Source organism: Theropithecus gelada, chromosome 10 (assembly GCF_003255815.1).
Source record: "Theropithecus gelada isolate Dixy chromosome 10, Tgel_1.0, whole genome shotgun sequence".
Classification (NCBI taxonomy): Eukaryota; Metazoa; Chordata; class Mammalia; order Primates; family Cercopithecidae; genus Theropithecus; species Theropithecus gelada.
The window spans coordinates 43,028,346-43,043,464 of record NC_037678.1 but is presented as its reverse complement, the minus strand read 5'-3'; the positions used below and the strand labels follow the sequence as shown (position 1 = coordinate 43,043,464).

At 53.5% G+C, this 15,119-nt stretch overlaps 1 protein-coding gene across 1 annotated transcript in view; it reads left to right on the top strand.

The window, feature by feature from the left end:
* The first annotated feature begins 13,177 nt into the window (after positions 1-13,177).
* Positions 13,178-15,119, top strand: part of PHACTR3 (phosphatase and actin regulator 3) — a 269,728-nt gene continuing 267,786 nt past the window's right edge. Inside the window, exon 1 of the mRNA XM_025400502.1 lies at positions 13,178-13,287. Within this exon, the coding sequence (XP_025256287.1) occupies positions 13,179-13,287 (109 nt within the window). The 5' untranslated portion in view covers position 13,178. The remainder of the gene's footprint in view (positions 13,288-15,119) is intronic.

Here is a 15,119-nt window from a genome sequence, read left to right as displayed (position 1 = left end):
TCACTGAGAGAATTCATGTTGGCATTCCTGATTGGCTGCCTTTTGAATTCTCCTTTGAGCTGGTTTTTAACACCTTACTGGATTCCTCATTAGTTAGTGAGTACAAAAAAGAAAGAAAAATCTTTGACACATGTTCATTTTATATATGTTTGAAACTCATCATTTTATCTTTTAAAAAGATTTCACATTAGCAGAATCTTAAAGGATGGAGAATAGAATAGACTGGAAGATTCACACGCATGCTGAGATCCACCAAGGGCTTCAGAACCTGGGACGACTTCACCCCACTCAGATGACGACCCCAGGAGTGACATGGATGGGGGAGGCAGAGTTTCAGCCTCTGTCTTCACAAATAATTTGATGAAAAATGACAAGCTCACACTATGACCTATCTGCAGACCCAAGAGGGAGCTGATCCGCCCATTGAGGAGATGGTTGGAGTCAGGGTGTGCTTGAGTTCCCTGGTCCCAGGAAGCTGGAGAGCTGGGCTGGGCCCAGCAGAGACTGCCATGGGCTGGGGCCAGACAGGGTCCATGGTACCAAGAGAAAATGCAGATGCCTCCTTCCCTCTGTCCTCTGCCCAGGCTCACAGCACTGGACTTCAGCCACCACTCAGATGAAGAGGGTGAATCCAAGGAACATCCTGGGTGTGGGGGGAAAGCAGCCTCTGCCCCCAGGCCAAGGGCAGAGCCAGCATTCCCTGCCTGCCCTGATGCAGCATGTGGAATCACGGCCTCTTACCACAGCCACAGAGAGAAAAGGGCAGACAGGGAGGGGGATGCAGCAAGACACAGAGAATATAGAGCATGATCTGACATGCCAGAGAAATAGAGACAGACAGAGAGACAGAGACAGATGGAGAGACAGAGACAGACGGAGAGACAGAGACAGATAGACAGAGACAGAGAGGCTGAGACAGACAGAGACAGACAGAGACAGAGAGACAGAGAGACAGAGTCAGACAGAGAGACAGAGACAGACGGACAGGCTGAGAGAGACAGACACAAACAGAAACAAAAACAGACAAGGAACAAAGTCTGCAAAGATGCAGACAGAGACATGCAGAGGGACAAAGATACAGAGACTGAGACATTCAGAGGGACTGAGACATAGGGACAGAGAGATATAGAACAAAGTCCAGAGAGACAGAGACACGGGGACCGACAGATATGGAACAAAATCCAGAAAGACAGAGACATACAGAGAGAGCTGGAGACACAGAGACAGACACATATGGAACAATGGCCAAAGAGAGACAGAGAGAGAGTCAGAGACATTCAGAGGGACAGAGACACAGAGGCAGAGAGATATGGAGCAAAGTCCAGAGAGACAGAGACATAGAGAGAGGGAGAAACAGAGACAGTGAGATATGGAACAAAGCCCAGAGAGAGACACACAGACACAGAGACAGAGATGTATGGAACAAAGTCTAGAGAGATGCAGAGATCTGCAGAGAGAGAGGGAGAGAGAGGAGAGGAAACAGGGAGCAAAGTTTGGAGAGACACAGATACTTACAGAGAGACAAAGCAAGAGGCAGAGACTTAAAGACAGAGAGATGGACAAGGAGAGGCAACAAATGAGAGAAACCTGCTCGCCCAGCAAGGGCCACCTGTCACGTGATTGTTCACGTCCCATGCCATGGGGCTGGGCCAGGCTGGTGACTGATGGAGCCTCCCACCCTCCTCAATGGGCAGCATCCCCCCGTGGGGTCTGCATGAAGTTGGTGCCGGGCTGTGGTCCTGTGTCCAGCTCAGTGCTGGGCACATGTGCAGGCTGGAAAGAGGCTCTGAATGACTAAGACCTTCCCTTGGCGATTTGCTGTAGCTATTCACTTACACCCAGGGAGACCTGATCACCCAAACCAGGATACTTTAGAGAGGGAAAGGAATGTGACTAAGAATCATCCCTGTGCAGCAAGCAGGCAAAGGGGCTGTCTCAGCGAACTGGGATGTGCGGTCCCAGGGCCGGCGACTGTCCCTGTTCCAAAGTGGGTCCTGTCACAGGAGTCCAAGCATGGCGGGCCCTGGCTTGGTGGGCTGCCATCAGTCACGCTGGCCATGCTGACCATCCCTGAGGGACACAGCTGCTCAGCAGGGGATGTGATAATTTTTAACTTGGGTTGTTTAAGGATGAATACAAAGAGGGCAGAGTGCAACGCTCTCATGACCTTAAAAGATGACACAAGAAATTTGAGACATTCCATCTTTGCTTCCCACTGCTTCAAGCTGCCCTGTGGTCCATCTGAGGGCAGTTTCTTCCATCTTCCTCCTGAGTCTAGGCGCCCCTGGCAGAGACATCTCAAACTCTTGTAACTTTCCTGGCAGCCACAGATGGACACCTGATCAATGCCATGAGTCATATATTCCATTTAAAGAGCAACATAAATTGTAGAAGAGAACAGTGATTCCCTGCTGTATTGCTGTCAGTGTCAGAGGTGAGTGTGATGAGGTCTTTGCCACTATCAGGGACTCTGTCCCCTCCTCCCTGCTGCACCCCAGCACTGACTGTCCTAGGCCCTCAACACGCATTCGTCAGATCCACTTGACTCAGCCTTTTGTCTCCTGGCTACCATGGAACTGACACAAGACTGATGTCATGTTTTAGGTCAGGGGTCAGAACTGTGACCCGTGGGCCAAGTCCAGTCACCTGTCTTATGAAGTTTTATTGCAACACAGCCACGCCCATTTGTTTACATATTATCTGCGGCTGCTTTGGCACTGTAGGGGCAGAGGCCTCGTGGCCTGCAAAACCTGAAGTATTTGCTATGTGGTCTTTATAGGACAAGTTTGCCACCCACCCATGAACCAGATGCTAATGAACAGCGTCCTCCCCCTGCCTGGACGAGGGGCTGGTGCCACTCGGGCCAGCCCTGCCCTGGCCAGACTCACCAATCCATCGCACCTTCTCCATGCTCCCAGGGCAGTGTGGCTCCTTGGTGGGAACCTACCTAAGAGGAGGGACCCATTTGCTATCGGGACTCATTCCTCAGCTGTGATCTTTTGTGACAGGTCTCAGGCTGGTGTCAGCGATGGGGACCCACTGCAGAAACACCCTGGGCTGGGCTCGGGCGGCGTGCAGCATGTACTCTATAAACCATGTGTGTTTCTGGCCCAGGGGACTTGGGTCCCGGGCACCCTCTCCTGGCTGTGCAGCAAGGGTCCTGGCCCAAAAGGAGGCCCAGCAGCTCTGAGGATCCAAGCCCCAGATTTCTCGCCGAGCCGCTCGGGCAGGTCTCCCCTGTCTGCAGGGTCTCTGAGCCTTAACTGCTCTCACTCTGCCTGGGCCGCGGGTCCCAGCCCTCATCACTGGGTCAGCTCTCCAGGGTCTCTCCTTCTCTGCCATCCCCTCCCCACAGCTTCCCTTCCCAATCTCATCTCTGTGTCCTGCTTCTTTGGATTAATGCCTCACCAGGGCCACTTGGCTGTCAACATTCATTTGACAAACAGAGTTGAGCACCTGCTGTGTGCCAGGTGCCTTGCTGGGCTCGGGGGCTCAGTGGGGATGAGAGGCAGCCACTGTCCTCCTGAAGATCCGAGTCTACCGGCAGAGGCAGGTAAGCCAGTGGCTGCAGTGCAGCGTGTGTGAGAGAGTGTGTGTGAGTGTGAGAGTGCATGTGTGAGTGTGTGAGTATGTGTGTGCATGTGAGTGTGTGTGACTGTGTGAGAGTGTGTGTGAGTGTGTGAGACAGTGCCTGTGTGAGTGTGAGCATGTGTGAGAGTGAGACTGTGCGTGTGCGTGTGCATGTGAGTGTGAGAGAGAGAGAGTGTGTGTGTGTGTGTGTGTGTGTGTGTGTAGAGCGGGGGTGGGGCTGAAAGCTCCAGAATGAGAGGACCCAGGGAGGGGGAGGAGGGATACAGCATCTGTGGGGAAGGCACAGCACACCCCACCTGAGGCTGGGCAGGTGGGTGGGGCCTGCCATGGCTCCTCACTGAGCTTTTGGAGCCTCTCTGCCTCATGCCTGTCGTCTTGGCCTCCGCCGTGACTTTGAGCTCTATGGGGGCTCAGCCCCCACCTGAAGTGCCTTGCCACTCCCTGCTGCCCAGGTATCCCAGAGGAACTGCTGTGGACCCTGCTCTGTGCCCAGGTGGAGGGGGGTCAGGGAAGTCAGGGCCCACTGGGGTAAATCTTCATCCAACAGGAGACAGGAGGATGCCTCCTCCTATCAAATCCTCCTCCTTTCCTGCCTCCAGATGGGCCATCCTCAGGGAGTCACTATACACAGGGCGGCTCATGTCTCAGTTTGCCTGGGATAATCCCAGGTTATACCTGTCACCTCGGTGTCATTAACAGCGAGTGTCCCAGATGATGAGATGAAGGATGTGTTCATCCTGCACCCTCAGCCTCCTGGGTGCCTGACATCCAGCAACTAGTTTGCCAGGAAGTGGTGGCTGCCTCTTCCCTCCCTTCCTCTGGCTCCTGGCCCACACTCCCTAACCCAAAAGGATCACCTGTGCCTGGGCCTCAGGCTCTGTTTCTGGGGAACTGAGGCCAGAATCTTTGAAGGTGTGAGGAATGGGAGTGTCACAAGCATGTTTGGGTTCTAAGGACAGACTAGTTTCAACTCATGGAAGGACACCCACAGGGAGCTGTGATGCAGAAATCATGGGAGAATAATTGGCCCAGTCTGCTGGTGATGGGCTTTCTGAGCAGCAGATGTGTAAGGAGATTTGGGGGAAGAATTGGCAGGGGAGGGAGCCATGGGCAGTCCAGGCAGGGGGTGGCACAGGCAGAGGGTCTCCAGTAGAAAAGACTGAATTCCAAGATTTGGGGAAATCCCAGAGAGAATTCCTGCCCCTCTGTTGCTGCTCAGCCCAAATCCTGTACAGCCTCCTTGTCAGTGGCAGATAAAGTGGGGAAGCAAATAGAAGGAAAGGCGTCCAGGTAAAACAGGGGAAGAAAGGCCGTGAGAGAAGCACTGCACTACCTGGACCATTTCATCCACCTGCACTTTGCCATGAAAGACTCCATTCATGGGGCGGGGAAGCACCCTCTGACCACTGCAGCTGCAGTGGGGAGAGTAAGAGGGACACACTGAGGGAGAACTGGAACAGAAACAGAGAGAGGAGAGAACAGAGAAAGTCAGAAAGAGAAACCAAAGCTGATGGAAACACAAAGGCAGCAGGAGAGAGAGAGGGAGTGGGGAGAGAAAAAGAGGGAGAGAATGGATGGACAGGTGGGTGGATGGATGGATGGATGGATGGATGGATGGATGGATGGATGGATGATGGATGGAGGATGGATGGATCAGGGATGAATGGATGATGGCTGAAAGGATGCTGGATGGATGGATAATGGATGGGAAATGGATGATGGATGGATGATGGGCAGATTCTAGCAAGCACCCTTATCTTGCTGTATCAGTTATAAGGGACTTGGTTGTCCACAGCATTGGCTTCTGAGGCCCCATGACCTCCTGTTTCTTTCCCTATCCCATCCCTGCCTCCTTCCCACACAAGTTGTAAGGTGTGGAGCCTGTTCCCAAACCAAACACTGCAGCTTTCTTGACTCAGTGTTCTTCTTGTAAAATGTTCAATGTTCTTGACTCAGTGTTCTTCTTGTAAAACTGCCAGGTTGCTGGCTGGGGTGGGGAGGGTTGACAGATTTCTTCTAAGCATCTGGCACATGGTAGACCCTCCACCAGGTGGCTGTATTGATGATTTTTTAAAAAAAATAATTGAGATATAATTTACGTAGTCTAAATTCACCATTTTAAAGTGTACAATTCAGTGGTTTTTAGTATATTCACAAGGCTGTGTAACTATCATTACTATCTGATTCCACAGCATTTTCACCACCCCATAAAGAAACCCATTAAGCAGTCACTCCCCATCTTCTCCTTCCCCAGGCCTTGGCAACCATTAAGCTACTTTATGTTTCTTTGGCCCTTTCTGCACATTTCATGTAAGTGGAGTCATACATGATGTAGACTTTTATGATTGGTTTTTTTCACTTAGCACAATCTTTCCAAGGTTCATCTGTGTTGTAGTGTGGATCGGTACCTCATTCCTTTTCATTGTCAAATAATATTCCATTGTATGGGTATACATCTGGCCCTCCAAATTTGCAGATTCCACATCCATGGATTCAACCAACTGCAGACTGAAAATATTTTTGAAAGAAAAGGATGGAGTGTCTGTACTGAACACGTACAGACCTTTTTCTTGTCATTATTTTATAAACAATACAGCATAACGACTATTTACATAGCATTTACATTGTATCAGGTATTATGAGTAATCTAGAGATGATTTAAAGCAAGCTCATCCAAAGGTCAGCCTGTGGGCCGCATGTGACCCAGGACAGCTTTGAATGCAGCCCAACAAAAATTCATAAACTTCCTTAAAACATTATGAGAGGTTTTTTCTCTATTTCTTTTTAGCTCATCAGCTATCGTTAGTGTATTTTATGTGTGGCCCAAGACAATTCTTCTTCCAGTGTGGTCCAGGGAAGCCAAAAGATTGGATATCCCTGATTTAATGAATACAAGAGAATGTATGCAAATAGTACACTATTTCATATAAAGAAATTGAGCATCTGTGAATTTTGGTATCCCTGGGGGTTCTGTAATCAACCCCCCATAGATACTGAGGGACTACGGTACTACCTCTGACTTTTTCATCAGTTGACAGATGTTTGAGTTGCTTCCACTTTTTGACTGTTATGGTGAATGCTGCTATGAACAGCAATGTACTTGCTTTTCTGGGGAAAAATGTTTCCAGTTCTCTTGGGCACATACCTGGAAGTGGAATTGCTTGGTCATATGGAAACTTGATGTTTAGCTTTTCGAGAAATTGGTAGACTGTTTCCCAAGGCAGCTGCACCATTTTACATGCTGACGATTTGTTTTTAACAATTTATAGATAGTCCCACAATGTGTCAAAGAGGGCTCAAAGCAGCTTACACCCACACCTGAATTCAGCAGGGTACTGTCAGAGAAATGAGAGGCATCAGGGCAAGGATGGAGAATTGGGACAGGACCAGAGAGGGGGCAGAGCAGAGTCCTGCCCGGCACAGGCCACAGCTCTTCACAGGAGGCTCTGGGCCGTGCTGCAGGGTGGGTACCCGGGGTGCTCGGAAGTGGCCCTTGAAGCCCCCGGGTACACACCGTGCATCTTCCAGAGCATTGATTTTTTATTTAAATATTTGGTGAGAAACTGATGTGTATGAAAAGAATATAGACACATGTTGACTAGAATGAAACACTGGATGAATTTTAGAAACCTCAAAGGGATCCAGCACCTGCATCCCCTCCGCTGCAGGCTCCTTTGACCATAGCCTCAACATCAGAGAACCCCTAGCAGGGGCACCTCCCGCCCACCAGAATTGGGGAGAGTTGGGCAGGCTCGCCTGCACTAGTCCTAGTGGCCACTAGGGGGCGCCTGGATCCTCCCTGGTTTGCAGATTCCAGGAAATAAATACCCAAGGTTTCTGCACGTTTCTCCCCGGTGCTGCCGGCAGAGCTGATCCAGAAACCCACCCCGGGCTTCCCAGGGGGAAGTGGATCGCTCAGACTCCTAACCTCAGTCGGCACGCTGACGAAGGAGAGAGCGGTTGAGAATCCTACAGCTGGAGGCAGAGCTCAGCAGAGGGTCTGGCCTTGCAAGGCGTCTCCCCAGCCCGGGGGACCAGGACCTGTGTCCCCTTCTACAAGATGCTGAGAAGCCCAGGGGTAGGGGTCCCTGAGGCAGGGTGGAAATGCTGCCAGGATAAGCCCAGCCCACAGCCCACAGCGCCTGCCCCAGAAATAGCCGTCGCTCCTGGATATCTGCCACGTGACTCAAAGAGGATTTGAGGCAGTTTAGAGCGATTCACAAAATTCAGCAGCAGCTGGGTCCTCAGGGACCCAGAGAGATGGGGATGATGCAGGGAGAAAGGAACAAGAGCAGAGACGCGGGATGGAGCCTGGGGTGAGGGGAAGCAGGCCGCTCACGGAGAATTCTTCTGCGGCAGGTCCACCTCTGGGCGGCTTGTGTCCTGGGGCCCCCAGGGTGCAGCCCAGGAGCTGTTAGAGGGGCTGAGTGTCTTCTCCTCTACGGTCAGTGCCCCTGGAAGATTTGGAGGGAAAAGGTGTGGGTATGGAGAGAATGCAAACGTGTCATGGATTTTTATGATAAAAGAAAAGACTGTACTGCCCTGTACTGGAGTGATTATGATGAAGAAGATGGGATCATTCCAGTCACTCTGAGTAACTTACAGTGGCTTTTTTTTAAAAGAAGGATTTCATTCATTTACTTTTTTTTTTTTAATTATGTGTTTATGATTTTTAGTGATGGGGTTTTACTCTGTTGCCCAGGCTGGAGTGCAGTGGCACGTCATGGCTCACTGCAGCCTCAAACTCCTGGGCTCAAGCGATCCTCCTGAGTAGCTGGGACCACAGGCTTGCGCCACCAAACCCAACTGCTTTTTACATTTTTTGTAGAGATGAGGTCTCGCTATGTTGCCCAGGCTGGTCTCGAACTCCTGGCTTCAAGTGAACCTCCTACCTCAGCCTCCTGAGCAGCTAGGATTATAGGCATGAGCCACCCTTTCCTTAAAAAAAAATTATTTGAGGTGGTGATATTTGTGTAATACCAAATTAGCCCTTTTAAAGTGAACAATTCAGTGGCATTTAGGACATTCACAATGTTGTGCGCCCACTACTTCTACCTGTTCCAAACCATTTTCATCATCTCACCATAAAACCTCATCTTCGTGGTGCCTTTTAGATCTTTCTTTATTAATTATTTGAGCATCTATCATGAACCAAAGCCTGTGTGGTACTGGGGATTTCCAATGGTGATTACATACAGTCTCTGCCCTCAGTGATAGCCAGCCTTTACCCCAACATGTTCTTTAAGTGTTTTAGCTCTTATGAGCGGAGTCCTCATATCCTCTCAGACAGCAGAAAGATTGGTTACTGTGTAGCACACATGCCCCACTCTGCCTGCCCTAGCCATTATCAGACATTGCCAATCAATTGCAGCACTCTTACTGATGCTTGAGGCAGCCTAGTGACCCTGTGGAGCTCAGATGCACTGCCAACCAACACTGAGAAAGAAAGCTTTGGGCCATTCCGAGCTGTGATGTTGTACACACAGAGGTCTGTATCATATACACATATACTGGGTTTCATGAACTCAAGTCTTACTTGTCCACAAATTGCAGGGCAACCGGGTTTCATAGGCTCACAGGAAATCACCCCTAGTCCTTACTCCATGCCTGCAGGGAAAATGTTGTGAAGGTATCCCAGCTGGTTCCTGCGGGCCGTAAGGATGCTGAAGGAACTCCCATCATAGACAGAAACAGTGAACTTGGCAAGTCACTGCTGTTGGGTTGGTGTGTGTGTCCAGGGAGGTCACTCACAGCTGTGACCTGCTGCGGAATTTGCCAGGGGTCTAATGTAAATGAAAGTACAGTTCCCTTATTCAAAAATTACGAAGAGCCACGAGGTGGTGGCAGTACGGCAGGAAACAAAGCCTGGGCCCTTCTGAGCCTGGGACCCTGTGCCTGCCCAGGCGACTGTCATCATAGTCATTCTGGCCATTTCCCCCGACGTGGGCTCTGCATGAGGAGCTGGCCTGGCCTGAAAGCGCAGTGTCGTGGAGAGCCTGGTGTCTGCTCTGCCCCAAGCTCTCCCTGTCTCTAGGTGACTGCACCACAGCTGCTTTTGGAGAACCTCCTCTCCCCAAGCCTCAGCAGAGGAGGTTCAGGTGACCTGATCCTACCCCACTTCCATCCTCCCCTGCGCCACCAGCCTGGCTAACCCGAAGCTCCCATCCCTTAGTGATGAGGACCAGTTCAGAGTTTGGGAGAGGTGCCATGAGGAGGTCCAAGCACACTCAGCTTGGTGCTTTCTCTGGTGCTCCAAGGCAGGAGGTAGTCCCTTGAAGCTTTGGTAGTAGAACCCTTGGATTCAGCCATGTCTGTCACCACCCCTCCTCCTGGTCTCTCCAGGGGCCCAGGGGTGCCTTTTCTGCTCCAGCCAGAAGGACTTCGATTTCAGCCCATTGGAAGTGAAAGAGTCCCTGGAGTGAGTGGGGCTCAAACGTGGGGCTAGGTGGCTTAGCCAAGTGGATGCCCCATTGCACGTGGCTGCAGGAAAGACCAATACCCCTTGTCCCTCATGGCCCTTGCTGTGTCCCTGCAGTCGAGGGGGAACCTCTCAGCAGGGCTCCTGCTGGCCTGTGTTCCCACAGCCCAGACCAACCCCTGGACATTCAGGACACCGTGGAGGGTCCTCACAAAGAAGGGATGTTACCCATAGGGCTGGCCCCGAGGGTCCTGCTTGGCCCAAGGGAGCAGCTGATGGGGTGGCCTTCAGCCCTCCTGGATTCCTTGCAGGGGCTGGGCCTCGCCAGCCTGTCCTCTGCCCTAGAAGCACCCAGGGGTGATAGGCTCTGGTGAAGCGCACAGGTCCTGGAGTCCAGTTTCCAGGCCTGGAGCTTGGCTTGTCCTAATATTAGCAGCAGGGCCTCAGGGAGCCTCTGAGAGCTTCAGTTTTCTTATTGTAAATGGGGATCATGAATAATACTGCCCTTAGATTTTTGTGAAGATGAACTGGGATAACGCAGATGGAGTGGATAGTGCAGGGCCTGGCGTGTCAGAAGTGTTCAGCCAGTATGAATGATGAGCCTTCATTTTCCCCTCTGCATCCTCTTCTCAAGAAACCTGCTCAGAGTTCAAAGGGTCCAGGGACCCCAACCCAGGCCACACCTAAGGAGGCCGACAGTGTCTGCTGGTCTCAGACGGGGCTAGTCAGCATCCTTCTTGGCAGTGTGTGCTTGAGAGGGCTGTGTAGACCTGCCATGTGAAGGCCCGCTCTGTAGGTCACCATTAGGTCCATGTGCAAACAGATCAGGGGCCATGAAGGCTCTGGCCTGTGGACAGGCGGCAGGGCCAGGAGAAAGAGAGAGACCTTTCCTAGCACACCTTGGATTTACCTTCATGCTAACATTTCCGTCTCCTAACTCTCTCCTTCAGTGACCTCTTCCCCACCAAGGCTAGGGAGAAAAGGAAATGGAAAGGAGGGTGGGACTGAAAATTCCAATCCTCCGTAGGGCTGCCTTCAGGCACAGCTGGAACCAGCTGCTCACATGGACAATGCCAGTAGCCCCTGATACCGCCCTGTCCAGGCTCCTCCCTCTTCTGTGTTGTTTTGATTCGGAGCCATGTAATGGCCCTGGATGTTCAGACCGTCCTTCTCAGGACTAGTGGATAACATGTGCTTCTCTCTCCCAGTCCAGCAAAGTCCCAAATGTGTGCCTCTGTGAACCAACTTTTCTGGCCCAGTCTCTGAGGTCAGGTGGATGATCTATGCTGGTTGGTTGGACTAGGTCATGAGCCCTCCCCTGGAATTAGGGAGGGGCCCTGGGTCCACAGACTGGGGAAGGAGGTTTCCAGCAGGAAATGGAAATGCTATTCCCAGCAGAGTGGGACAAAGGCTGCAAAACACATGGTCCCCGAGTGACCAGGGCCAATGCCTGTCCTGTCACATTCCAGCCCAGGGAGGGCAGGGCAGATGGGTGGACAAATAAGCTCAATGGGATGCGGTGCACGCCCAGTAGAGTGTGCACATAGTGCTGGGAGCCTGCGGAAGGGAGATCCAAAGACCTGGGGAAGGCAGGCAGGGAGGCTGAAGGATTAAAGTCTTCAGAAAAGAGGCAAACACTTAAGCCAGGTCTTGAAGGTTGGGTAGGAATTCACCAGGGCAAACCAATGAGCTGAGCACAGAGCAAGGAAGCACTGCAACACTGGCCAGGCGTTGAATCCGGACGCTGCACCTTTCTCACTTTCTAGGCAGGTAACTTCACTTCTCTGAGCCTCAGTTTCCTCCTCTAGAAAGGAGGGCCTGATGATAGTGCCTCTCTCCAGGAGCTGATGGAGGAGCAAACAGGATGAAGTAGGAGGGGGACTGGATAGGTGGACTAAGTCCCAGCTTTCACGGAGCTTGCCTTTTCTCATCCGTAAAGGGGGCACAGTAACAGTGCCCTCCTCAGTGAGTTTTCTCAAGGTTCAGGGAATGTATGCTTAGCGCAGTGCCACCGGGTGCTGGCTGCCAACTGTTACCACCGTTCAGCAGTTCTGAAGATGAGGCTGAGAAGTCTGGGCGGGAGATGCGGGAAGCAGGCAGGCTGCCAGCGAGGAGGCAGGTGGCTGGGAGGCCTGGCTACATCCCAGTCCCAGCACTGCACTGGCAGCTGTGTGGCCCACTGACTGCACCTGCTGGGGGAGCCGCTGGGGGATGGAACGGGGGTTCCTAGTCCCTTAGCAGAGTGCACTTTGAAAGCCTTCAGTGGTGGAGGAGGGGAGTGGTGTTCCTTTGGGGCTCTGAGGACCTGAGTGTCAGGAGGAGGTTTACCCGGAACTCTGCTGGGGAGACCTGACTGTGTGGGTGCTGATGGGGACCCTGAGTCCATCTCAGGCCAGGATCCTGCCTCGAGGGCAGGGCTATGGCTGCAAAAACCCCAAAGTCAGTAGAGGCTGCTGAGGCCTCCGGAGAGTCACCCTCACCCCTTCATGCCCAGGTGCTGGTGGGTGGACAGGGCGTTTTGTGAGAGAGCGCTGGGAGGGTCAGGGGACAGGGCCGGCACAGTTCTAGTTCTGGAACTGGTTGGTGGTTACAAAGGTGTCCCCCAAGCAGCACTCATTAAGCTAAATACGAATGTTTTGTTTCATAGCAAAAAAGGTAAATATATGGGGTTTATTCGAAAGGCAGCCGTGGTTCCTACCTCCCACCGCCCTTACATTAAAGGCAGCCAAGGAGTCTCCAATTTAGGGAGCGCCAGATCCCGCTCAGTCTCGGCCCATCCCACTTCAGCCCCAGTCCATTTTACACACCAGACCACTGAGGCTCAGAGAGGCCAAGCGACTCGCCCGCCGCCCCACAGCGGCTCCAGCGCTGCTGCCTGTTTACAGCGCGGGGAACCGGTGGCTACACCTCCCGCCCGGCTGTCCCTTTAACGTTTCTAGGGCGTCCCTGGAAGGCATCGGGCGCGGCGCTGAGGTCTCCACTCCCGCTCCCGCTCGCCCGGGCCAGGCTGCGGCTCCGGGCGGGTCAAGGTCACAGCGGCGCCCCTCGGAGCCCCCGCCCGGCGGAGGGGCCGGCCTCGCGTGGCGGCGCCGCCCCCGGCCCTGGTCCCGGTCCCGCCCCGCCGGCGCCTCCCCGCGGCCCCCGCTCCGCTCCGCGGCCCTCCGGCGGGATGCGCGGCCGTGGCGGGGGGCGCGCCCGCTGTCCTGCGCCCCTGCGCTCGCTGCTGAGCGCCTTCGGGGCCCGGGACGCCGTTGCCACCGCCCGAGGCCCTGCGCAAGGTAAGCGCGCGCCGCGGGGAGGGGACGCGGGACGCGGGGACCGGGGTCCCGGTCGGGCACGAGGCGCTGGGGGACGACCGCTCCTGGATCCCTTGCCCTTGGCCGTTGCGGGTGGCCAGGATGCCCGCTGCGCCCCCAGCCACAGAGGTGGGCGCCTCGGGTCTCGGGCTTCCCCGCTGCAGCAAAGTCGCCAGAGTCTCTCCCTAAACAAGGGCAGTGCCCGCAGGCTCAGAAGTGCTGGCGTTGGGTTAGGCAGTCTGGGGTTTGGAATTCCCCTCTGCCCGTTGCAGGAGCCTGTGCGCATGGCATTTGACCTTAATGCGCCTCAGTTTCTGCATCTGTAAAATGGGGGTGATCCAATACCTGCGTCTTGGGGGCAGCAGTTGGGATCATATGGACAGCGCTGGTCACTCAAGGGGGGGCTCTGTGCTTGTTCGCTCTTCTTCCCCAGGGAGGGCCATGGGCCTCCACCCATGTGGGTTGGCCCCTGGCCCCCTGCTGGGCAGACACCAGGCCCCGGAGAGGGTCCAGCTGCAGTTCAACCGATGGGATCTAGGAAGAGGGGCCTGAGGAATCCAGAAAATGGCCAGGGCCCCAGCTGGACCAGGAAAGAGGAGTTGTGGATGGGGAGGGGACTCAGGCCTCCTGGCGACAAGGCTAGAGTGTTGCCTGTGCTCAGTGACCATGGGTGCATGAGTACCAGGTGTCCAGCAGGCAGAACCCAGAGTGGGGTGGAGGAGAGCTAGGTCAGTGTTTCCGCCCTTGGTGAGGATACCCGGGGGCACTTATTACAGATTGTTCCAGGGGCCCCACCCAGGTCTGCCCCTTACAATCTCCTGGGAGAATCTGTGTTTTTAACCAAAGCACCAGGAAACTCTGGGATCAGGCCATTCGGGAAACTCTGGTTTAGATCCATCAGTGGTTCTTTTCAGTGCCTTGAAACGGGTTGATCCTGCTTTCCCTTGAAGACATTTCTGGTTGTCACACCTGGGGGAACGCCACTGGCACCCAGTGGGCAGAAGTCAGGGACACTGCTAAGCATCCTGCACTGCCAGGAGCCCTCCTTCCCCTCAAGGCAATAATGGTGTAGTCCACAGACTAGTGCTGGGGTTGTTAAACCCTGAGATACAGGGATACGTGGAGTCACAAAGTCAAGAAGGGGGGACATGGGGATTTGGGGGACACTTGAGAACCCACTATCTGCCAGGCCTTCTGTGGTGCCCTTGGAGGAGAAGCTCGTGGCAGAAGCTTAGCCCAGGCACAGAGGATGGGCAGCTGAATCCACTCATCAGGAATATTGAGCACCTACTGAGTGCCAGTCCCTGTGCTGAGTTCCCAGGGTGGAGTCAGGAAAGAGAGGGAGATGAGGCCCCTCTAGGGTGTCCCCCTCTAATGGGGCAGAAGTCCCTCCCCCAGTGCCTGCACAGAGTAGGTGCCCACGAGTGTCAGTGTCCTCCCCTAAAGCATCCCTGTTTTTGGCAATGCATGAGTACTAAGCACAGTGAGTACTAAGCGTATTCTGGGTTGGATTTTGGGAAAGGGCGTTCCCAGTCCTAACCTTCAGCAGCTTGGCAGTGTGTTCAGGGCCACCAGGAGCCCATGTTCTGCCTGCAGTAATTACGCAACTCCTCACCTGTTCCTTGTGCTCCTCAGTCGTTGGGCATTTTTAAAATAGTTCTGCGGCCTCTGTCTAGGCCTTGATGGATGGATGGCAGGGCTCAGCCACTGCTGACCCACTTTCCCCAAGGAGAAAACGGAATATTTTGTCAGTGGGTCAGCAAATGATTATTCATCATTGAAAATGCTTCAGACACTGATCTAGATGCTGGGAT